We start from the raw sequence: 24,275 nt of genomic DNA on the forward strand, positions 1-24,275 counted from the left end.
GTGTAGAGTACTGGACCATAATCACACCGTTCTACACTCATTCATGTCCTCTTTCACTCTTATGGATTTTTTAACCACATTCCTACATTTTGGGGGGAATTATCTGAACCACTACTTCAACATCAAAGTAATCTGCAGTATGCCAGCCAAGGAACAGTTTCCCCAGGGTTTATTCCCACCTACTTTATCTAATTACTTTCAGTCTATTTCTTCTATTTCTACGTTTTTTTTTTGTCTTCTATTTTAGTCACCAACTGATCTCCTCCAACAGGTGCAGGACTTCTCCACCACCTTTCCAGCCCTGTAATCTGCCCCTATCCTGGCCTCTAGTGGCAGATGAAGAAATTACAGCCTGGATTCCCTGAGTTTTCTTTTTTTTCAATTCTTACTTTCGAAAATAGGACAAAGGAACAAATAATCCATCTGTCTCCCTGTTTCTCTGTCTCCCTGTTTCTCTGTCTCCCTGTCTCTCAGTCTCCCTGTCTTCTTGTCTCCCTGCATCTGTCTGAGCCTAGAGGACTCTAGGGGCACCCATGCGCTCTGACTCTGTGGTGATGTCTGTCTGCAGCCTCGAGCCTGAAGACTACTTTAATGGATGAGGCCTCAAAATAACTAAAGTGCAACAGAAGGGCATTAGACACTGTGGGTGAAACAGACAGACTCTCTCTGTTGTCCTTTTTCTGTCTCGCCCCCCCCCCCCCCCTTCAAACAAACACACTTGCACACACACACACACACTACAAACACACACATTCACACACAGCCATTACACGCATGCACACACACTCAGGTTTGTGTGCCGGGATATTCCAGGTGGAGAAAAGCGGGCCTGTTGGAAGGAAACAGGATCTCTGGGCTCCATGGCGGTGAGTGAAGGGCTGTGAAGGCCTCTCTCTGAGAACAGGGACTCCTGAGGTGTTTGATGTAGGGGATTATGGGTAATCGGAGAGGGTTTGTTTGTCAGAGATCCTTACAGTACCACACACACACAGTCTGGCTCACACATAACCTATGAATTCATAGTTCATGTATGCCTCACACATGTATCGTACATTTGTGTTTTATCCTCTGAGATAAACCACGGTTGGATCTGACAGTTTAGAAATTGAGTGAGTACAGCTACTGTGGTATGCTCAATATAATACTCTAAGTCAATCACTCATATTTTGAAAGTTTCACAAAACAAAGAGCAGATCCTTTTGTGTCTTTAGGTAAAACGTAATCAAATTACAAAACTTTTATTTGAAACATCTGAGAATTGCGTTTCATGTGGGGGTGTGGCACCCCCCAGTGGTCGTCTACTGCCACTTCTGGAACAGTAGAGACCAGCTATAATAATCAAATGTGGTTAAAGCCAGGTTACTGTAAAGCTGTTTCATCATAAAGAGCTTGTCTTGATGTGTGGTGACAAAGTTCAAAGTGTTTTACAAGATAATTTTCTTATAAAAGTTATAAAAAAGATCAGGATATCAAACTTTATAATGCAAAAAACTTGGTTATAAAGAAAGCATTGATAACAGTTTGTAGATAATCAACTAACCAAATCAACAAGTGGTTGACTTGTGTTCATAGAAAAAGCTTAAAATACTGGAAAAATATGCAGTATTTCAAGACAACAGAGGTGAAAGTACAAAAAACGTAACCAAAAGTACTAAACATACCAAATTAAGAGGGCAAACCTTAGCACATCACATGATATAGAGCTTTATTATGTAATATACATTCATGTTAGTCAAACTTTACATTTGATTATATATTGGATTCCAACATTCATTTTACAATTGTTTAAACTAAACAGTAACTGTTTGGTTACATAATACTTGAACTGGAACCTCTGTTCTTCACAGTATAAGTATGAGTACAGACATCCGACACAAGAACATCTGTTCGCACATCCTTAGAGTTAGAAGAGGGTGTCGACTGAGGTGCAGCTTCAGGTTTAGGGGGCAGGGTTAAAGATGCTGTAAAGCTAATTCCATGATTTGTTTCTCAGTACATTATATACGTGTGAAATGAGTTCCTAAAAACATGTGCAAAGCGCAAAAACGTTGTCACACTGAAATGTGGAGTGAGAACTGTTGAACAGTTTCCCTCCCGTTTTCAGCTCTGATATCTGCAATTGATTTAGCTAATGTTGCTGATGTTGCTAAATTCAATAAATTCGAGGGGGTGGAGCTTCAGCTCCTTCAGGCGACCCCCCCCCCCCAGTATCAAGCAGAGACGACAAAGCCTAATTCAACATACTTGTCTGTTTTTTTTCATTCGAATTTGGATGTGTAGTTAACAACACATTCTTCTGTGGTGTGATGAACTTACGACTCATTTTCAATTCCACTTTACAGCATCTTTAAGGTGTTGGGACCTGGGGTGCAGGTTCCAGAGGTCAGGAGTCAGGAGAAGCGTTAAGATGTTTGGACTTGGTGTGTAGGTTTAGGGGTCAGAGGTTAGGGTGTTGGCACTGGTGGTCTGGCGTTCTGCAGATTCAAACAGCTGCATTGAAGGTCCCGTGGAACCCGTAAGGAATATTCACAGGTACCGCGGCCCTCCCCAACTCCTCGAAGGTCTTTGCATCCAAAACCAGGAGGAACGTCGCCTTGTCCTGGAGGGACAGAAACACTTTATTATATTAAACCCTGTCGACACTGGAACCAGCAAAGGACGGGTTTCCCAGATTCGTTAAGAAGCTCTTAACGCTAAGAGGTTCTTAGGAACGTTCTAAGAGCGTTCTAGAGCACTTTTCGAACGTTCTTAAGAAGCTCTTCGCGTTAAGAGCTTCTTAACGAATCTGGGAAACTGGGCCAATGAACATGAACCAGTTTTAGTGAGGTCCAACCACAAACAAAAATTATAGCTCTGGGCCATTTTATTATTTAGAGCAGGGCATTTTTTTTTTGTTGAGGGGGAATGAGACTGTAACCTGAGCTGATGTTCTGTCCTGAGTTCAGCTGATCTGAATAGTTTACATTCTTCACATTTTGTTTTATCAGTACTGTACAGTCTGCAATGATGACTTGGACAGCTGCTGTTTTTCAGCCCAGCCCCAGCCCAGTCAAGCCCAGGCCATCCCAGCCCCAGTCAAGCCCCAGCCCCAGCCCAGCCCAGCCAAGCCCAGCCGGTGTTCACCTCTGAAGGAGTGAGGACCACAGAGAGGATGACCCCATCATCTTCATCTAGAGCATCAGGGGACGGGACAAACACCGGCTCTGACGGGAAGAAGCCCTTCTGGTACCACACCTGAGGACACACACACACCACACACACACACACACCACACACACACCACACACACACACACCACACACACACCACACACACAAACACACACACCACACACGCAAAACACACAAGCACACATTGCTGCTGATATCGTACACTGACATGAGGATGTCGTTCACTGTACCCAGTTCACAAAAACACAATGTGTTGACTATATTTAACACTTCTGAACACCTTCGATGGTTTAATGTGTGTGTGTGTTAGCCGGCCCACCTTCAAGGTCTTGTCCTCCAGGTCCATCTTGAGGAGAGAGTCTCCAACCAGGTGTCTGAAGCCACAGCCGTAGAAGAAGCGGTAAGGCCGGGTGTTACACCTGCTGTAGTTGATCTGAGGAAACTCCAGACCACCGTACTCACACAGGTCGTTGCCATGGAGATCCTCGTGAAGGCAGAAAACCTGATGTGTGTGTGTGTGGGGGGGGGGGGGGGGGGGGAGGGGGCGGAGAGGGATGAACAACCGCTTGTTGTAAACAAAAAAACAGCTTTACCACTTTAGCCCTTTAGTGTTGGGATCACAGCGTTCTCTGGATAACTATGAGCAACAGTCTGTTCAAGTCTGGATACATCTTCAGGAGAACTCTCTGGAGAAAACTTTTATGTAAAAAATATGGCTCAATATGGCTGATTCGTGAAGTTAGAAAATTAATGTAGGTGGATTACTTCTCGTTGTTACCAGTGTTTCATGGGGTTTTATAAGTAACCTTTAGACTTCGGATCATAGCCTTTTTTCAAATAACTCTAAACTAGCAATCTACAATATGTTAAACTCTAACCAACTGAAGTCAATATGGCTCAGGGCTGTAGACAAACTGAACTTTGAACAACATGCAGCACCTGTGTTTGAATTGTGAAGGAATGCTGGAAAGTGTTGAGCTCTGGTTTCAAACCCAGTGTGTTTATCATCACAGACGAGAACAGCATCTCCAACACCTTTTTTTGTTTCTCTTTGTTGTCTTTTTTACTCCTGTTTTGTTCATTTGTTTTTGTCTTTTTCATAGCGTGAAAAGGCTTTAAAATTTGCCACAATAAAGTCACAGAGTCTATTTCAAATGCTCGAGCGCACATCAGGGCTACCTTGTCTTTGTTCATTTTCACGGCTGTGGCCAGGCTGGAGGGCCGGGTGTTGAGATTCTCGTCTGACGGCGTGTCAGCGCTCACATTGAGAGGCAAGACGAACCTCCGGGGAAACACCTTGTTCATGTTGTTGTAAACCTGAAGAACACACGGGACATTACCTTCGTCTCAGTCCTCACACTCAGGATTTAAGATGTGTTAAAGCATTCATATTTAGGTATGTGTATGAGGGATTACATATGTAGGTGTGTGTGTGTGTGTGTTCGGACCAGGTCCAAGGCCTCCCCTGACTGGCGCAGGTTCTGGATCAGGTAGTTGTTGATGGCCTCCCCGCTGTCAGAGCTGCACATGTCCAGCACCAAGAAGTCATCCTCCTCGAAGGCGTTGATCTGGTGGAAGGTGGACAGGGGCTTGGTGTGGTACTTCACTGAGCTCACCTGGGAGGAGACGGGAGAGAAGACAGGTGGGGGGGGGGAGGGAGGGGGTAAACAAGGCAGGTGTTAGGAAGGCTGTTGGTGTGGATCTGTGATATGTGAGAGGTGTCATGGCGTCATGTGACAGGTGTCATGGCATCATGTGACAGGTGTCATGTGACAGGTGTCATGGCGTCATGTGACAGGTGTCATGGCGTCATGTGACAGGTGTCATGGAGTCTCTCATCAGTCTTCCTCCCTCGCTCGCCCACTCCAGGCTGCTCTGACTCACCCACACAGCGACAACCCTTCCCAAACACCTCTCAGCCAGCTATGCCATCACAAATCTGGCAAATCAATAGTGTGGGTGGGCGGTGTTTACACTGAGGAGTGAGCTGAACCAAATCAACTCGGTTACAATTGCTTGTTAAAAGGGTCTACACAAACATTAGACCTTATTCATGAGCTCACAACCAGGCTGGCGGGGGTCTCACCTTGCCCGTGTGCTTGTCCACCAGGTGGAAGACAGTCTCCTGCTCGGGGTCCCAGTAGATGCCCTCGCTCAGAGCCTTGCCCCTCAGCTTGCAGGTGACGATCTTCAGCAGGTCCATCTTGATGGGCTGCTCGATGAACACCACGTAGTTCTGGGACATGGCTGAGGGCAGAAGGAGAGAGATTTAGTCACGCATGGATACGCACCCCGGGGCCGCCCTGCTGGGGGCGGGGACAGTGTGGGACATTTACATTGTATTAATTTAGCCATACCCATCTCATTTACAAACTACACCAGAAAATCAAGGATCAGAAGTGTGTAGTTTATCAGTATTTAGCTGGTCGGAGTCCAGAACTGGTCTGTAACGAGTGAGGTGGCTGGCTTACCGAAGCTGTGATAGTAGGAAGGATGGGATTTGTTTGCTGGGACTATGGAGCACAACACTTTAGCCCCGTGGAGGGTGTCTTGGGAGTCGTTCTTGGCCGGCGGGACGGAGATAATGTTGTACAGGGCACCTGGAAACACATAAACACCTGTCAAGGGAGTTCAGCGCTGTGTCTACCATGTTTACGTCCTACTTCACATCCTCCACAGACAACCATGGCGTATTTGTACATTTCCATGGCGATTTAAGCTCTGTGTTTGTGTTTCTCTCGAGGAGCGAGCGAGCGAGCGTATGTTTTTCTTTTTTTCGGGGGTCGTCACGGCAACGCCGCAAGAGCTCAGGGCCAGATTGTGAGGTCACCAAAGAACCCCCTCTAAGCAGCCAAGTCTCGACTCTGACTCCAGCGAGACAGCGATGTGCAACGACAGGGCGTCTCCTGTTTTAACAGAGCCATAATAACCCTGGAGAGGATCGCTCTGACCTTTGGCTCCATAGGAGTTCCCCATGTTGTAGACGGTGCCGTCCGGGTCGTAGTGGGGGTGGGCCGTTGCACCGTTCACTGCTATGAACTTGCTCCAGTCCACCTGGAGAGGATGGGAAGATGTAGGTTACTCAGAGGATGGGAAGATGTAGGTTACTCAGGTAATGGGAAGATGTAGGTTACTTCAATATGTTCCTACAACATTTTATGACATAGTTCTAACATGTTACTACATAGCAATAAAGAGCCTCTCAAATAATATGAGTCATATTTGCCTCTACCTTTTCCACGGACTCTAAACTGTCAGGGTCCACTCTGTGCATGAAGTTGGTCTCGGTGCTGACATAGTAGTCTCCCTTGTACTTGACAAAGCTCACGCTCGCATTATCCGTAGGCTCTATACAAGACAAGTTCACATTTAACATCAAAGTTAACGTTTTACAAGTGTGTGTAATTACATTTGTGGAACACTTTCTACAAACTTGTTTTTTTACTTTCTGCTTGCACACATGGTGGAAAGTCAAGTCTGCTGTTGCCTGATTTGTCCCATGCGGACACACGAGCACATTACACAACCCTGGAGCAGGGCCTCCCCTCCACCCTCCACCCTCCACCCTCCTGCCTCTGGAGCAGGGCCTCCCCTCCACCCTCCACCCTCCACCCTCCTGCCTCTGGAGCAGGGCCTCCCCTCCACCCTCCACCCTCCACCCTCCTGCCTCTGGAGCGAGGCCTCCCCTCCACCCTCCTGCCTCTGGAGCGAGGCCTCCCCTCCACCCTCCTGCCTCTGGAGCGAGGCCTCCCCTCCACCCTCCTGCCTCTGGAGCGAGGCCTCCCCTCCACCCTCCACCCTCCACCCTCCTGCCTCTGGAGCGAGGCCTCCCCTCCACCCTCCTGCCTCTGGAGCGAGGCCTCCCCTCCACCCTCCTGCCTCTGGAGCGAGGCCTCCCCTCCACCCTCCTGCCTCTGGAGCGAGGCCTCCCCTCCACCCTCCTGCCTCTGGAGCGAGGCCTCCCCTCCACCCTCCTGCCTCTGGAGCGAGGCCTCCCCTCCACCCTCCTGCCTCTGGAGCGAGGCCTCCCCTCCACCCTCCTGCCTCTGGAGCGAGGCCTCCCCTCCACCCTCCTGCCTCTGACTCTCCTCATCCTGCTTTACGGAGCACAGTTTATGGATGTTTGAAATATGAATTCCCCTGACACATTCCTTGGCCTCTTCCCTTTATCTTCGTTTCCACTTGAATCTAAGAGCTGAAACCACGGAAACGAGAGTGGTTCCTCATTTGAACATTGTTATTTTCTATTTCTTTCACCGATGTGCTGACAAAACTTTTTCCACTTTTGAAAAAAATCTATTTGCACTGGTAAATTGTTTTTTTTTACGCTTAAACTTAATAGCTGAACTGATGGAATCCACAAATAACCTCAACCACAAATCTGAGAAAACATGTTCCTCTGTTTCTGCTCAGTATATAGGTCATACTATTACTATTGTAGCACCATTCAAAATGGATTATGTGCTGTATTAGTACATGGATATATCTATTTGCGACTTCAATTTGTTCTATTTTCAGAAGCCTCTCCACATGGGATGTTATGAAATGTGGTAAGTACCACAGTAGCACTAGTGTAGGACTGCGTGTACAGCACAGACACATCCTCCTTATCTATATGCACTATGTGGGACTTTGTGCTTCTGAGTTAAAAAAGGCAAAAAAAACATCAAAGAGGAGAAACAAGAATCTAAAAGCTGGCCTTATACATGAGTCCCCTCACATCCTATACTCAACCCTACCCAACACTCCCCCTCTACTCCCTCCTGCCCTCTCCCTACCCAACACTCCCCCTCTACTCCCTCCTGCCCTCTCCCTACCCAACACTCCCCCCCTACTCCCTCCTGCCCTCTCCCTACCCAACACTCCCCCCTACTTCCCGCTGCCCTCTCCCTCTCCCTACCCAACACTCCCCCCCTACTCCCTCCTGCCCTCTCCCTACCCAACACTCCCCCTCTACTTCCTCCTGCCCTCTCCCTACCCAACACTCCCCCCCTACTCCCTCCTGCCCTCTCCCTACCCAACACTCCCCCTCTACTCCCTCCTGCCCTCTCCCTACCCAACACTCCCCCTCTACTCCCTCCTGCCCTCTCCCTACCCAACACTCCCCCTTTACTCCCTCCTGCCCTCTCCCTACCCAACACTCCCCCTCTACTCCCTCCTGCCCTCTCCCTACCCAACACTCCCCCTCTACTCCCTCCTGCCCTCTCCCTACCCAACACTCCCCCTCTACTCCCTCCTGCCCTCTCCCTACCCAACACTCCCCCTCTACTCCCTCCTGCCTTCTCCCTACCCAACACTCCCCCTCTACTCCCTCCTGCCCTCTCCCTACCCAACACTCCCCCCCTACTCCCTCCTGCCCTCTCCCTACCCAACACTTCCCCTCTACTCCCTCCTGCCCTCTCCCTACCCAACACAGTAACTCACGGATCATTTCGAAGCGAGAGAGGAAACGTTGAAAGAAGTTTTTGCAAGGGTCCGGCAAGGCCAGGGTTCCGAATTCGGACACGACAATGCGATCCTTCTCACTGTTCTTCTTGTAGACGTCACTCTGCAAGAAACGGCTTTTGTAGGTCACCTGACCGTCCTGGATCTTAAACTGGTGCAGCATAGCCATCCCATCAAACCAGTGGTTGAAGCTGTGGAAGGCAAACCATAACAGGGATATCAACACTGAATATCTAACACCTTTTCTCTGTTTTTCCAAATTTCACTCTGCTGTCAAATGTATCGTTTTGTCTCATTTAATATTTATTTTTCTTTCTTATTTTTTTTTTTTTATATATTTTTTAAGACTCCCTTTCTCTATTTCACAACACATTTATTGAAAAGAAATATTGTTGAAATAGTATTTTTTACAAAAATGGGCATAAAAAAAGAGTCGACTCACTTTTGGTTTCCGAACTCAAACTTCCCAGGTCCGTTTCTGAGCAGGCTGCCTGAGATCCAGGAGGGGATGTTGCCCCGCACCTCCGTAGCTATGGGCTCAGGCGTCTCCTCCACGGAGCGCACTAGGGGGGCGATGGACTCCAGCCCCCTCAGCTCCGGACAGGTGAGCTCCTCCTGCTTGGCACCACCGGAGTGCTTGGTGTCTTCAGTAGGACGCGACCGCAATACATTTATGAAACAGTGTATTCACTTGCAACACGCTTTGGTCCAAAGCAACATTGTACAGGTACAGACCAACTGTATTGTAGCACAACAGACAACACTTTGCAGGTTGCATAAACTATGATACCGATGTAACAACAACTGCTATATAGCTTAAACTTTATTACGGTTTAATGGTGCAAGTTATTTCACCAAACTTTCACCAAACTTCTACAATCACGGTAGGATACTGCTGTTAACCCTCGGTACAGCACAGGGTTAAACTGCGTACCCGGTGTTTACAAGGCGTTACTGTACCTCAAGGGATCGGTTTACAATAGCCTACACTCTGAAAAGCCATCGGCAGTGCTTTGCGGTAACAGCTAGTACGTTTCCAAATAGATATCTGAAGTGTAAATCCTAACTCAGCCTTAATCGCCAAATCTATTTCAAAAGTTAATCTTCTGACATGGTCAATGTTACAGTAGGCTATGCTACGTTAAGAAACCAAGATATTAAAACGAATGTTTTCTGACAGTGAATGTTGGTGTAGCCTACATCCATACGCGTGTTATTGTTGTAGGCTTATAGTCACCAGTATCAACGCTTCGTGCGGGACTTTCATGCATTTGCAACACATGTTTTTTTTGTTCCATATTGCATACATTAGGTCGCATAGGCTTAACGTGTTTTAGCTACAGCAGACGCAGATCGAGATAAAGAGATTATCATAACCTATACGATTAAATAATAAGTAATTGTATAAAACTTATGAAAAAAAATGAACTACGTACCTGAAATTTCATCTTTTACAGGTGACATTACTGACCAACGATTTCTACAGGCTAGAAGATAGGCTAGAGGAAGTGGCCGTCTCACACTGGTGGGATGTTTATATAGTCTGCGCGTTACGTCATGAATTTGACACCCGATACAGATTAAACAGCACATTTTTCAAGTGTCCTACAGAAGTAGACTATACTACTGTACACATTTAAAAGATAGTTTATAAACACGGCTGTTTCTGGAGATCTCTTTAATGTTGTCTCCTTTGTCGTAATTTTAACCTAACACATCTTACAAAACATATCAACTGTAGGCTACATCATTATTTACTGTAACGAACAAATATTTAGGCTACATTTTTTAACTGGGGTGTTACATATAGGCTTAAGATGGCCTGCTTTACTATTATTTTAAATGTAGGCTATGTTACTTATAGTCTATTTACAGCGTAATTGTAACAGTCATAGTCATGGTACAATCATAGTTTGTAATTTAGGCTAGCTATATGCATATTTTGTTTTTTCCTACAAAGGTATCAATTTTCACGGGAGTCGCGATTCACTGAGCTTAAACAAACAAAATGAACAATCCTAACGAACAACCAATTATTGAAGCCATGCAATTGCTACGTTTTTATTTGACATACAGGCAATGGTAAAGTGATTCAGAGTGATTCATGCATGGCTTGTATTTGGTTTCAGAAGTTCCTTCATTCATCTTTTATTATTTACATTAATAATTATCACAGCATATCAGAGGCCAAAGTTATTTTTGTTCACAGGTTGACAGCGATCAGTGTCACTACAAACTCAACAAAGGAAATGCTTGGTAATCTCCACTTCTTTACATAAACTACAGGCCTATACTGTGGTACACATACATTGCCCCCCCCCCCCCCCCACACACACACACACACACACAAAAACCTCTATACAGGAAACTAATCTACAATATGTGCAATTCCCCCAACAGGTTTTGACAGATGCAAGCGTGTCTCGACAAGAACAAAATTGATTATTATAATGTAGATTATTTGAATAATTGATTATTCTATATCTTTTGTGTACACAGATGCTGAAAGCTTTGTTATTGGCACATAATGTAAGTGCATTATTTGAGGACAATTTTGAAACAAAACATACAGACATTGCAAACAATATTAACCCCCCCCCCTGTTGGAAAAATTGAAGATGTAACTGTTATCCTGTAATAAGAATGATTCTGTGTTCAGCATTCCTTGCCAGCAGAGAACCCTCTCCCTACATGATCTATAGATGACACGAGGCTTACGCAGACAAACTGACCTAGGTTGACCATTAGTATGCTAGAGGTGCAATAAATGTGTTAACCTTATCTGTGCTGAGTGAATCATATGGTCAAGCCTAGGGTCAGAGAACTCTGTAAGTTTCCACGTGCACGCGCACTCTGTTTTTGAGATCGATCATATTGACAGCTGATATGCAGGGGAGGAGACTTCTCACCAATATATAGTCTTACTTGAAGACTTGTGAACCAGACAAACTTTGTAGCACAATGGCGTGTGATGTTTTTGTCTCCTTGTGGGCCGGCCACAAGCAATAAAGCTTTCTTAAACTTGTTCACCGACTGACTGTGCAATGCTTGATAGATTAATATTTCTGACACCCCCCCACCCCACGAGTCTGAACACAGGTCCGGATATATTGGTCCAAGCTAGCAGTGAATGTTCTCTCCTCTGTCAGTCATGCTTACAGATCCCAGAGCATGGCCACTGCTTTACAGAGGCCCACGTCATGATAGTTGAAGTAGCACAGACCAGCAAAGGTCACCATGGAGGTGACAAACAGACCGCTTTTGGCCAGCTTGATCTTCAGGTCACCGTGGACATAGTCTGTTACTACCTGGCCGACCCCCCTGTGAACCACCAGGATGGAAACATTAGGGCATCTTTACTCCACTGATCAGAAGATTTATCCATACACACAGTCCATAAGTACTGCATAAAATCTTTAGACCATTTATTCATTTAACAGACATATTTATTCTTACCAAAATACAAATTGTGTATTTATTAAGAATATCAGATCATCAAAGCCCAGACATGTGAGAATGTCAACGGTTGGTGGACAGTCAAGTGGTTAGTGGTTAACCCAAAGCCTAGTCATCAGCAAGTATGTGACACGTTCAGGCAAGTTTATAGCATAGCCTCATCTTTAACCCGTTGTAGTAAGCTATGTTCTCCTCCTATGGAAACCAAAGAGAGATGCTGACCTACCAGTGACCATGGAGAGTAAGTGCTGTTGCAACGGAGAGGTCCAACACAGCGCCCGGGTATAGGTAAGCTGCGGGGGCCATTCCCAGTAACACAACGCTGACTACTCTTTCACTCGTCCAGTGCATGGATGCGGCCTTGGAGACCAAAGCAGTTGCTAAGTTTAAAAAATACAAGAACAAGTTTAATTATGGTATTTTTCTGGCATTCTCATAGACCTATATGCACGCACACAATATGTTTTAATCCAAAACAAACAGGCGCACAATTTAGCCTACCTGAGTGGGTTACCGTGGGTTGTGACGGAACGTCTTTTCTCTGATGCGAGTCTGTGTGGTTCTCCATCCCATCTCTTTCTGCTCGCCTCCACCAGTCCTCGAGACAAGAGGGAGTTGTTCAGACACAGAGCTGAGGAGGAAAATAAACAATATGCTTAGAAACAATGACTTCAGACACGCAAAACAATATTTAGCCTACATATTGATGTGTTCTCCCAACTTAAAATACAGCCTACAATTATGTGCCTGGTTGCACGTTATTAACATTTGGCATAGGCTATTCGGCAAATCTATGTGCCAATGCTGTCTGTTAAACTACATAGGCCTACATTGAGGCCTATGTAAACTAAGCGGAAACTAATCTACAATATGTGCAATTCCCCCAACAGGTTTTGACAGATGCAAGCGTGTCTCGACAAGAACAAAATTGATTATTATAATGTAGATTATTTGAATAATTGATTATTCTATATCTTTTGTGTACACAGATGCTGAAAGCTTTGTTATTGGCACATAATGTAAGTGCATTATTTGAGGACAATTTTGAAACAAAACATACAGACATTGCAAACAATATTAACCCCCCCCCCTGTTGGAAAAATTGAAGATGTAACTGTTATCCTGTAATAAGAATGATTCTGTGTTCAGCATTCCTTGCCAGCAGAGAACCCTCTCCCTACATGATCTATAGATGACACGAGGCTTACGCAGACAAACTGACCTAGGTTGACCATTAGTATGTTAGAGGTGCAATAAATGTGTTAACCTTATCTGTGCTGAGTGAATCATATGGTCAAGCCTAGGGTCAGAGAACTCTGTAAGTTTCCACGTGCACGCGCACTCTGTTTCTGAGATCGATCATATTGACAGCTGATATGCAGGGGAGGAGACTTCTCACCAATATATAGTCTTACTTGAAGACTTGTGAACCAGACAAACTTTGTAGCACAATGGCGTGTGATGTTTTTGTCTCCTTGTGGGCCGGCCACAAGCAATAAAGCTTTCTTAAACTTGTTCACCGACTGACTGTGCAATGCTTGATAGATTAATGTTTCTGACACCCCCCCACCCCACGAGTCTGAACACAGGTCCGGATATATTGGTCCAAGCTAGCAGTGAATGTTCTCTCCTCTGTCAGTCATGCTTACAGATCCCAGAGCATGGCCACTGCTTTACAGAGGCCCACGTCATGATAGTTGAAGTAGCACAGACCAGCAAAGGTCACCATGGAGGTGACAAACAGACCGCTTTTGGCCAGCTTGATCTTCAGGTCACCGTGGACATAGTCTGTTACTACCTGGCCGACCCCCCTGTGAACCACCAGGATGGAAACATTAGGGCATCTTTACTCCACTGATCAGAAGATTTATCCATACACACAGTCCATAAGTACTGCATAAAATCTTTAGACCATTTATTCATTTAACAGACATATTTATTCTTACCAAAATACAAATTGTGTATTTATTAAGAATATCAGATCATCAAAGCCCAGACATGTGAGAATGTCAACGGTTGGTGGACAGTCAAGTGGTTAGTGGTTAACCCAAAGCCTAGTCATCAGCAAGTATGTGACACGTTCAGGCAAGTTTATAGCATAGCCTCATCTTTAACCCGTTGTAGTAAGCTATGTTCTCCTCCTATGGAAACCAAAGAGAGATGCTGACCTACCAGTGACCATGGAGAGTAAGTGCTGTTGCAACGGAGAGGTCCAACACAGCGCCCGGGTATAGGTAAGCTGCGGGGGCCATTCCCAGTAACACAACGCTGACTACTCTTTCACTCGTCCAGTGCATGGATGCGGCCTTGGAGACCAAAGCAGTTGCTAAGTTTAAAAAATACAAGAACAAGTTTAATTATGGTATTTTTCTGGCATTCTCATAGACCTATATGCACGCACACAATATGTTTTAATCCAAAACAAACAGGCGCACAATTTAGCCTACCTGAGTGGGTTACCGTGGGTTGTGACGGAAAGTCTTTTCTCTGTTGCGAGTCTGTGTGGTTCTCCATCCCATCTCTTTCTGCTCGCCTCCACCAGTCCTCGAGACAAGAGGGAGTTGTTCAGACACAGAGCTGAGGAGGAAAATAAACAATATGCTTAGAAACAATGACTTCAGACACGCAAAACAATATTTAGCCTACATATTGATGTGTTCTCCCAACTTAAAATACAGCCTACAATTATGTGCCTGGTTGCACGTTATTAACATTTGGCATAGGCTATTCGGCAAATCTATGTGCCAATGCTGTCTGTTAAACTACATAGGCCTACATTGAGACATTTAAAGGGAGAGAGGCAGCTAAATCTTTTTTTGCGTTTTGGACGTCCATATGGACGTCCATAGACTGACGGCGATGGCTGCTGATCTTTGCATGGATGGACGGACGGCGATGCTGTTCAGAGTGCCGTCCATAGAGGGAGCAGATATTTTGGACGGCGTCATAGCCGTCCATATGGACGGCGATGCTGTTCAGAGTGCCGTCCATAGAGGGAGCAGATATTTTGGACGGCGATGGATTAGCAGGGACGTCCCTCGTGCCGTCCATAGAGGGAGCAGATATTTTGGACGGCGTCATAGCCGCCCATATGGACGGCGATGCTGTTCAGAGTGCCGTCCATAGAGGGAGCATATATTTTGGACGGCGATGGATTGAATGTTTAGCAGGCTGTTGAGCTAACAGAACTGCCGAAGGCTACCATAGCATGTAGCTAGCTACATTAACTTTGGATGACTCAATCTTTTGTCAAGTTAATTTGTATGAATTGCATGTTAGTGCAATATTTACGCCTTTATTCTGTTTTTTTTACATAATCAGCAGTATGATCTCATGACAATATAGACTTGAAAAACAATATGTTATGGTTTGGGTTTGCCTATAGGCTACATTTATTTTAATTATTTCGAGAATTGTTAATAAAGACTCATTTAAAAGGTTAACATTTGGAGTGTTAGGCCCATAGGCTATTACGTTTTGCATTTGTCTCCGCTCAAAGTGGTTCGTGCGCAACATTGGAGCTACTGACTGGTGGCTCCAAATCCACCCATAAAACACTTTAAACTGACGGCTTAAAAGACCTAAAGGGCAATGTATTTCATAGGGTCATAACACAATGTTAAAATCTTAATTGAGTCTTTATTAACAATTCTCGAAATAATTAAAATATATGTAGCCTATATCTAGGCAAACCCTAACCATAACATATTGTTTTTCAAGTCTGTATTGTCATGAGATTATATTGTTGATTGGCCTACTTTTGTATGTTAAAAATAAAATAAAGGCGTAAATATATAGCCTTCACTTAAATGCAATTAATACAAAATAACGTGACAAAACTTATTGAGTCATCCACGGTTGCTGTAGCTACATTCATGGTAGCCTTTGACGGCTTTGGTTTGGCTCAACACATCGTATTGTGTTTTGCATTGGTCTCCGCTCCAAGCGAGTGTTTGTTGTTTTGCGTTTGTCTCCGTGCGCAAAGTTCGTGCGCAAGATTGGAGCTACTGACTGGTGGCTTCAAATCCACCCATAAAACACTTTAAACTGACGGTTTAAAAGACCTAAATGGCAATGTATTTCATAGGGTCATAACACAATGTTAACCTTTTAAATGAGTCTTTATTAACAATTCTCGAAATAATTAAAATAAATGTAGCCTATAGGCAAACCCAAACCATAACATATTGTTTTTCAAGTCTATATTGTCATGAGATCATACTGCTGATTATGTAAAAAAAAAAGAATAAAGGCGTAAATATTGCACTAACATGCAATTCATACAAATTAACTTGACAAAAGATAGAGTCATCCAAAGTTAATGTAGCTAGCTACATGCTATGGTAGCCTTCGGCAGTTCTGTTAGCTCAACAGCCTGCTAAACATTCAATCCATCGCCGTCCAAAATATATGCTCCCTCTATGGACGGCACTCTGAACAGCATCGCCGTCCATATGGACGGCTATGATGCCGTCCAAAATATCTGCTCCCTCTATGGACGGCACGAGGGACGTCCCTGCTAATCCATCGCCGTCCAAAATATCTGCTCCCTCTATGGACGGCACTCTGAACAGCATCGCCGTCCATATGGACGGCTATGACGCCGTCCAAAATATCTGCTCCCTCTATGGACGGCACTCTGAACAGCATCGCCGTCCATATGGACGGCTATGACGCCGTCCAAAATATCTGCTCCCTCTATGGACGGCACTCTGAACAGCATCGCCGTCCGTCCATCCATGCAAAGATCAGCAGCCATCGCCGTCAGTCTATGGACGTCCATATGGACGTCCAAAACGCAAAAAAAGATTTAGCTCCTACTGTAAAGGGATGAGCGGCAACATAGTATTTCTAGCAAAATACAGTAGAGCTGTCCCATTTGACGTTTCGTTCACGAAGCAAATGAATTAGGCTATTGTGGTAAATTATCTGTTTGGCAAACACATAAATCATGCTCAATGTTAAACTTACGTGTAATGCCTCTAATACACAGACTGGTCTTCCTTACTGCGCAAGCCATGGTACTACTTTAGGCAAGGTCATGGGCACGGATAGGTTGGTTGCGCAACTGAGATCCTGACTGATTCAGGTGTCGTCTTCTTCTTCCCTTCCGATTCATGTGCTGGACGCTACAACAACGTTTTGCTGCCCTCTTCAGGTGGTACGGGCACGGCTCCGGTCCGTTGCGAATGTATAGGCCCTTGATAATAACATGGTCCTGCTCCTGCAGGTGCACTTATGCGCTTGGAGGATGCGAAGCGCCCACAAGCTTCCTACACCTTCACCAAAGCTTCATTGCTGAGCTTTGGAGTGTGTCTGCCGATCTAGCTTTGGTATATCTATAGGCCTATACACACACATAAAAGCAGTGTGATCGCTAAATCTCCTTAATCGTAGAGCGTGTTGACCTATTAATTCATTGAGCATGTAGGCCTGCCACAAGTCATGTAGCCTACTAAGGCAGCGTGTGAAATGTTATTTTCTATGCATATAGGGTAATGCGCCTTTAAAAACGTAACCAAAAATGAAAGACAACGTCCCAACTTGAGAATCAAAAGTGAAAGTAGGCTATAGCACATCCTGCCCCTCAACAGGTGAGTGTTGTTATAAAAGCTCTACATATAATGCTAATCTTTCTATATAAAGGGAGTGTCAGGAGTGTTAAGCTTTACCAAGGCAATATTGATCACTTTTGTTAACTATGTTGCCTACAGAAATATCGTCTTGGTGTAAGTTCGTCGAGATGGAAATCAATTTCTCAGGTTGGGAAGCGGTGGAAGAGAAGAGGGGATTGCGTACTGCACAGGAGCCCACATCAGGGCGTGTGTACACCATGTTTCACGGTACATATCTGAAAAATGCTGAGGAAATAATCGCCAACGGTTTTCAACGGTCCCGAGATGGACTGTTGGGAGCGGGTGTCTACGTGAGCCGCAACATCGATAAGGCAAAGTGCTACCCGCATCAGGCTGACAAAAAAGATGCCGTGGTGTTCAAATTAAGTGTGAGGGTGGGTAAAGTAAAGAGAATTGACTCCAATAACCATCCACTTCAGAAAACATGGCATCTGGAGTATGATTGTGCCTGGGTGCCTCCCAATAGTGGAATCACTTCCATCAAGTCAGGACGTGAAGAGGACTGTGTGTGGGATCCGGCCAGGATTCAAGTTGTGGATATTGCTTGCTGCATCGATGATGAGACCCGCCACAAGCTGCGGCGTCAGATTAAAACGAAGAGAAGGGCAGAGGGAGGATCAGGATGTATTTGTCATCAGGCGTCTTCCACGGGACCCCACCCTCTCCAAAACTGCTGGAAATGCAATAAGCAAATTTGCCCCTTTCAGAAAAAGCACGAGTGTCCTAATTTGTGTTAGAACACTATTTTATAGCATATAAAATAGTTCACAATTGTACTTTTAAAATTGAGAGAGCACTAATCTTTAACTAAACATCGAAAGCAAATCACTTGTAGATTTAGCAATTAATAGTCATTAAATTTGCCCCAAAAAGGCACTCTTCCCCTGACTCCTGTGTATGTCAGTGCCCAAATAAGGGCCAACATCTCACAGGAACCAGTCCACATCAGACAAATGTCTTAAATCTCAAGACATGTCTTGTAATTTTCAGTCTTGTTCACTGGTACCTGAAATGTTACGATACAATGTGGATACTAAATACAGACCAGTCTTTAAGTCTGATTACCGCACTGTTACTGTTAGCTAGAACTCTGCATTTCTCATTGTTGATCTTCTACTGTATTCTCTATATACACATGTCTTGTACATCCCTTTGGATGAAGGTGTCTGCTAAATAAATATGTAATTTAAAGTATTAAGAGTAAATATAGTGAGTGTACAAACCTCTCAGCAGATCAGGGCAGAGATGAGCAGCTGGAAGTGGAGCCCAGATGTTCCCAGGAGAGCAGAGAGACCATGAGAAGGTCGTGGCTGTTCATTAATGAGACTCAGCCAGCTGGAGAGGCAGCTGTTCCCTACTCACAGCCCGAGGGAAAACCTTCAGCTCAACGAACTGAGAGAACCACATACATGCAGTCAGTCCTGAAGCCAATCTGTGTCTCAGCGGTGTGCACTGATGAGAGAGCACATCGTAATCTGGACCCTACAGAGCAGATAGGAGTGAATTATACTGAGTTGAGTAAAGCTTCCTAATACTCTTTACTCGTAGGCCTCATTCTTGCAACTGGAAAATGTTGACACAGCATTCTCGTAGCAAGGAGTCTGTCATCTTCCAGACGTCAGTGAACAGCACTGAGGATGTGTTGGTGGTATAGTACATACAAGCTTCTTCTCAGTTTAGTAGACTCACAGCTTAGCTCCTGTCTACCATCAATACTAAACACAAGAGATGAGTGATGGTTTAGGGACAGTTTAACATCCATGTAAAAGGTAAAGGCAAGCATACACCTTGTAAAACTGTTATTGATGCAGACTGATAAAGAGTTGTGAGAAATGAAGAGACACGTTTCATTACCAAAAACAGGAACCTTTAAAAATAAACAGAACACCCCCAAAATGATAAAAATTTAGTTATATTATGTACAGACTCAAACATGTAAAAAAACAAAAAAACTAAACAACAGGCCTAACATTCATAAGCCACATATTGTGCAAAAGAGGACATCTATTTTAAAAGTCAAAATACACATACAATTGTGGTACAAAAACATCTATCGGTCCTGAAGGCCCAGTACGAACAACCAGGGGCTTGATATCCTTCACAGTGGGAGGCTAGCTGTGTCACCATCGGGGGACTTTAACATGAGGTGACAGAGAGCATTGTTCACCCGTGACAGTTGGGCTCATGCTGGGGAGTGTCTGGGCTCAACAGAGGTGAGGAGAGGCCTCATGTCTCTTCAAGTGTCTCTGAGGTTGGTGGAGTTCATGGTGTTAGTGTCCTGTGTCCAGGTCCCTCATGTAGTCCTGGAGAGCCTGCAGTCTGGCATCGATCTCAGTGAGATCGGTCCCTGCATCCAAGGAGCTCTCTGGAGAGGAGAGAACAGCCGACTGTCATACCAGGGTTCAGGTACAAACACGCAGGATAAACGTTAGGCGATCCCCAGGAACATTCGCAGCCTCGGCATCTACTCTTTGGTTGACCGTTGCTTTCATTTGTGGATCGATTGTTTACCTTTCTCGGGTCGCATCCTGTAAGTGGGAGTGCTGCATAGTGGCTTCCTGGTCACATGTCTTCCTCTGGGCTGAAGAGACACATGACAGTCACTCAACGTTGCTATGGAGATGGCTAGAATCTACGGTGAGCTAAGAGTAGAAGCCGGTGTCACCTTTAAATCCTCACTTACCATTGTAGGGCCATTGTATGTCTGCTTCCTCCCTCTGTAAACACACAAAACATGACTCACAAACCAAGACCCGTATGTCACGTGACCAGCGAGCAGGACAGGTGTTCGTCTACCTGGAGGTGAGAGGCTGGGCCAACTCATCCATGTCTGCTAACGAGTTCTCAGATGACTGTCTGCTCCTCCTGCTCTCCACAGACAAGCTCCTCCCTCGTCCCGTGCTGCCCGTCCGGACCTGCTTATAGGCCTCTCTGGAGCGGGAGCGTCCTCTCTCCAGGACGACCGGAGATGCCAGCATGTCCCTCCGGACCTTCCTCTGGCTGGAGGAGACACGAGAGAGGAACACAACCCAGACAGGATGAAGGACAGGGGGGAGGGGTGGAGACAAAGAAACAGACGGCAAGAGGAGGAGAGGAACAAACCTTTTGAGCTCTGCTTCTCTCTGTCTGCGCTGTCTGTCCTGGATGTAGGCGGTGGGGTCGAAACGCGGTGCCGGCAATCCTAAATATGAACAAGTTGTATAAGTCTAAGTCTTATAACAGACGACTTTACACTTGATTGTTGGTAAAATAGTGAATTTCCAAGATGAATCTGAATGACGGTGGGCTGAGAGAGAGAGAGAGAGAGACAGAGAGGGAGAGAGAGACAGAGACAGAGAGGGAGAGAGATAGGACCTGTGGGAGACGGTGATGGTCTGCGGATGTGGGCCAGAGGCCCCGAGGAGTCCGCCCTCCGCCCCCGGTCCTCCGACCTTAGACCCCTGTCCTCTATCCGCTCCCTCGACCCCGAACGAGCCCTGACCAGCACGCGGCCCACGCTCCGCTCGCGGGAAAGCGAACGTCGGATTTCTCCGTCCCCGCGGGAGTTACTGCGGCCCGAGAGGGTCGGAGTCAACCTGCTGAAGACACGCGCATGACGCACATCAGACAGAGGGGCGGTGGGACGGCAGGGAAGTGTTTGTGAGTGAATGACTGAAAGAGAGAGAGAGAAAAGGTAAAGATATACATGCTTAGATTGTCTAACCCTCTCCGTAGCAAGGCCAGCTCGTTTGTCAAACCCTTGACACGGATCCGGAGAGAGCGTTCAGATGCCCTCAGCTCCTCCAACTACGAGAAACAACAACCACATTTTAGAATCAGACACTTTTTTCATGAACCAGAACAATTTAAATCTACGTATTTCATAATCAAAACAAATACTTAGCTGTAACAGATACCTTAAACGTTAGTTCATGCCACATTAGAAAGGTACGTCCAGCTTTATTCACTATCAAATTTCTTACAAGCACTGTTACAGAGAACTTCATATATGCCCCAAAAAGATCACACCGTCATATGTTTATATATATTTAAATGACAAACGACCAACCTGCTCCACCAGAAAGCGCTGCTCCTGGCCTCGTTTACTGGCCGAGCGCTGAGTCTTGGCCCTCTCCCTGACCAGCTGCTCCTCCAGGCCCCTCACCACGTCCAGGAGGCCACGGGCCCCTCCGCCTGGGGTGGCCGCCGCCCCAACCCCCCGCAGCCTCTCCAGAGCCACGGCAAGGGCCTCCTTCTCCTCTTTCACCAGACCCAGTCTGAAAACCACAGAGCCTAATAAGACACCTGATCCTGAGGCTGCGTAAGGCTTAGAATATAAGAATATTCCAGATGGATGTATGGGGGGATGCAAGGGGGGGGGGGGGGGGGGGGGCACTCACTCTGCACGTAAACGACAAATCTCTGTTTCCGCTGGTTTGTGACCTCCGTGATTGGTGAGTGCGTTGAGCTCCGCCCTCAAGACGCGGATCTCCTTCTGCAGGGCTGCAGGGTCAGGCTTGCCCTGGTAGGGCAGGGGGAGGGGGTAGTGGATCCTGCAGTGACATGGTGACATCAAGCAGTCATTTATCACACATCAGTCATGGAAGTCAACAACCGGATGTGTAAGTAATGAGCAGTTATAAACAAGGTATGTCTGCGAATAAGTCTGGAAGACACACCTGTCAAACTCCACTGTGTAAATAAGGATGAGGTATCTTTTAGCACTCAGGGCAGGAGACTGTTGCTGACCACGGGGACGACCCACGACTCCAGCCTTCCTGTTGCGCAGGAGCTCCAGGTCAGCGTAAGTCAAAAGGTCAAGGGTCACCGACTCGCTGGTCTGAAGGAACACACAGCTGTCAACTCACACTCATAACTACTCTTACATGTATATAGATTCTAGAATCTATATTGCAGGTCAGACTTACCTTTCTGACTGCAGACTCCAACATGCTGCAGAAGATGGGAAACTGCTTGAAATTGCCAGTTTTGCGAGTCAGATCCTCAATATCTGGGAAAAAGGATGCCAGTCACCCTGGTGGTCTGTACGTTATAAAACTCATAGATGTTATGGATGCTGACTTACATGCTGGGTCAAATTCTCCTCTCCATTGATCAGCTGTCATTGGGTCCGAAATTTCGACAACCAGTATCCTCTCCTCGAGCTCTATCTTGACGGAAAACTCCACTCCCCGGAAAACAATATCCTCCAACACCGTAGAGCCCACCTCCATAGTTCTCAAATCGTTTGCCCGTTGGCAACCTCACTGCAAATCACATTAGCGTAGTTAACCTTATCGGTGGTGTTACACAGCACGGCAATCTTGGAGGTGAAGCCGTTAACTACATCGTAGATGCAAATGCAACACACCCCTCTACAAAATGGGCTAACGCCATTGCATGTCTGCAATATTGGATAAGGTTCGCTACTTCTGGTCCATCAATTTGCATACTATCTGACTGATTAAAAGGACTCAAGATTGCCACCGCAGGCTAGCTAGTGTCTAACGTTACGCAGCACAGCTGGTGCATTGCTAGCTAGCTAGCTGGCTAACAAAATAGCTGGAGCTATCTTAAACTAGCTAAACATTTACAAATTGCTGGACGATGAGTTGCTGGCTCCTGATGATTGTCGATAGACCTGTAAACTACCCAACATTATCTTTGCTATCCGTCTCATCTTGTGTTTTAATCCTCATTGCCAGTTTAGCATCTATAAATGTGTAGCCTCTCAGTCTTTCGAAGACTCGAGACATCGAAGTCAGAAGGCTAACTTGCTAAGCTCGTCCTAGCTACAGTAGCAACTTACAGCATACCCGTCCTAGTGATTTCCTCGAAAAACGATCCACAGTACACTCCAACGGTATATTGTATCATATATATCATTGGATAACAGATTACTCCTTGCTGGCTAACTAAATTGTTAGCATGCTTTCTGATCAACTGAAAGACACTGTCTAGCTACTAGTACTGTAGCAAGACATACCTGACAGTTTGTAAGCCGCCGCCACTGGTTCAATCACCGGGAATGTTAAACTACCGCCCCCGTAGTAGAGCTATTGGTCGAAAAGTATATAAAGACATCTTATTGTGTACTGCTACCGCCAATCACAACCTCATAAAGTTTCAGGCCAAACGCTAAAAGAAATTCTGCGGGACATCATCAATGCCTGGCTGAAGCCCTAGTTTAAATCACTTCAGGTGATTTCTCAGTTCCCTTCCCACTGCAGGGCAGCAGCAGTCGTTGTTATACTATTGTGTGACAGTAAATTGGGAAATATAGCTTATTGTGTGTGTACAGTGCAATATATTTATACTAATGCGCTGTGAATCAAATGGCTGCTCAATAAAAAAATAATTAATACACAGTGCACTGTACATGTAACTTAAATGCCAAGTAGGATATGTATAATTTTTCATTTTTAGCCCAACTAACGTTTAGGCAGAAGAACGACATCTGCCGGATCTATATATAACTGGATCAAAAACACGTTGGTGTGATCACAAATCTGAACCTAACTACTTAAATTGACAGAATCTTTCAGCAATATGCCGAGTCTAAATGTTTTTTTTTAAGTATTGGTTACTG

The 24,275-nt window shown here is 45.5% G+C and overlaps 5 protein-coding genes and 1 long non-coding RNA gene across 13 annotated transcripts; 2 read left to right on the plus strand and 4 right to left on the minus strand.

Annotated features, from left to right (window-relative positions):
- Positions 1-1,202: 1,202 nt before the first annotated feature.
- Positions 1,203-10,157, minus strand: LOC124468306 (beta,beta-carotene 9',10'-oxygenase-like). Its single transcript, XM_047020976.1, has 12 exons — positions 10,052-10,157; positions 9,058-9,259; positions 8,595-8,806; positions 6,403-6,518; positions 6,122-6,224; positions 5,642-5,770; positions 5,257-5,417; positions 4,619-4,786; positions 4,350-4,487; positions 3,490-3,672; positions 3,124-3,234; positions 1,203-2,599 (listed from the first exon to the last, which is right to left on the minus strand). The coding sequence occupies exons 1-12, from the start codon at positions 10,077-10,079 to the stop codon at positions 2,483-2,485; spliced, it is 1,668 nt and encodes a 555-aa protein (XP_046876932.1). The 5' UTR covers positions 10,080-10,157; the 3' UTR covers positions 1,203-2,482.
- Positions 10,158-10,251: 94 nt separating this feature from the next.
- Positions 10,252-11,253, plus strand: LOC124468312. The gene is made up of 2 exons (XR_006956155.1): positions 10,252-10,871; positions 11,016-11,253. It is a non-coding gene; the product is annotated as an uncharacterized LOC124468312 (long non-coding RNA).
- Positions 11,254-11,620: 367 nt separating this feature from the next.
- LOC124468310 (succinate dehydrogenase [ubiquinone] cytochrome b small subunit A, mitochondrial-like) lies at positions 11,621-13,809 on the minus strand. Of its 2 annotated transcripts, XM_047020986.1 has the most exons (4): positions 13,721-13,809; positions 12,573-12,702; positions 12,298-12,451; positions 11,621-11,936 (listed from the first exon to the last, which is right to left on the minus strand). In XM_047020986.1, exons 2-4 carry the CDS (start codon positions 12,637-12,639, stop codon positions 11,771-11,773), a joined length of 387 nt encoding a protein of 128 aa, XP_046876942.1. In that variant the 5' UTR covers positions 12,640-12,702; positions 13,721-13,809; the 3' UTR covers positions 11,621-11,770. The 2 variants fall into 2 exon arrangements, with proteins under 2 accessions (XP_046876942.1, XP_046876943.1); XM_047020987.1 differs by lacking the exon at positions 13,721-13,809 and having other exon boundaries at positions 11,627-11,936; positions 12,573-13,222.
- Positions 13,575-17,634, minus strand: LOC124468311 (succinate dehydrogenase [ubiquinone] cytochrome b small subunit A, mitochondrial-like). The gene is made up of 4 exons (XM_047020988.1): positions 17,043-17,634; positions 14,532-14,648; positions 14,244-14,397; positions 13,575-13,882 (listed from the first exon to the last, which is right to left on the minus strand). Exons 1-4 carry the CDS (start codon positions 17,089-17,091, stop codon positions 13,717-13,719), a joined length of 486 nt encoding a protein of 161 aa, XP_046876944.1. The 5' UTR covers positions 17,092-17,634; the 3' UTR covers positions 13,575-13,716.
- Positions 17,635-17,772: 138 nt separating this feature from the next.
- Positions 17,773-18,901, plus strand: gig2o (grass carp reovirus (GCRV)-induced gene 2o). The gene has a single exon (XM_047020900.1). The coding sequence runs from the start codon at positions 17,773-17,775 to the stop codon at positions 18,442-18,444; it is 672 nt and encodes a 223-aa protein (XP_046876856.1). The 3' UTR covers positions 18,445-18,901.
- Positions 18,902-19,552: 651 nt separating this feature from the next.
- ccdc61 (coiled-coil domain containing 61) lies at positions 19,553-23,853 on the minus strand. Of its 7 annotated transcripts, none has more exons than XM_047020983.1 (13): positions 23,496-23,666; positions 22,773-22,953; positions 22,615-22,697; positions 22,366-22,526; positions 22,087-22,239; positions 21,756-21,963; positions 21,411-21,493; positions 21,062-21,282; positions 20,810-20,888; positions 20,504-20,707; positions 20,391-20,424; positions 20,219-20,288; positions 19,553-20,072 (listed from the first exon to the last, which is right to left on the minus strand). In XM_047020983.1, exons 2-13 carry the CDS (start codon positions 22,918-22,920, stop codon positions 19,978-19,980), a joined length of 1,539 nt encoding a protein of 512 aa, XP_046876939.1. In that variant the 5' UTR covers positions 22,921-22,953; positions 23,496-23,666; the 3' UTR covers positions 19,553-19,977. The 7 variants fall into 7 exon arrangements, with proteins under 7 accessions (XP_046876939.1, XP_046876938.1, XP_046876934.1 ...); XM_047020982.1 differs by having other exon boundaries at positions 21,062-21,285; XM_047020978.1 differs by having other exon boundaries at positions 19,553-19,888; positions 19,933-20,072; positions 20,504-20,888; positions 21,062-21,285.
- Positions 23,854-24,275: the final 422 nt, after the last annotated feature.

The sequence above is a fragment of the Hypomesus transpacificus genome, chromosome 5 (genome assembly GCF_021917145.1).
Source record: "Hypomesus transpacificus isolate Combined female chromosome 5, fHypTra1, whole genome shotgun sequence".
NCBI classification, from domain to species: Eukaryota; Metazoa; Chordata; class Actinopteri; order Osmeriformes; family Osmeridae; genus Hypomesus; species Hypomesus transpacificus.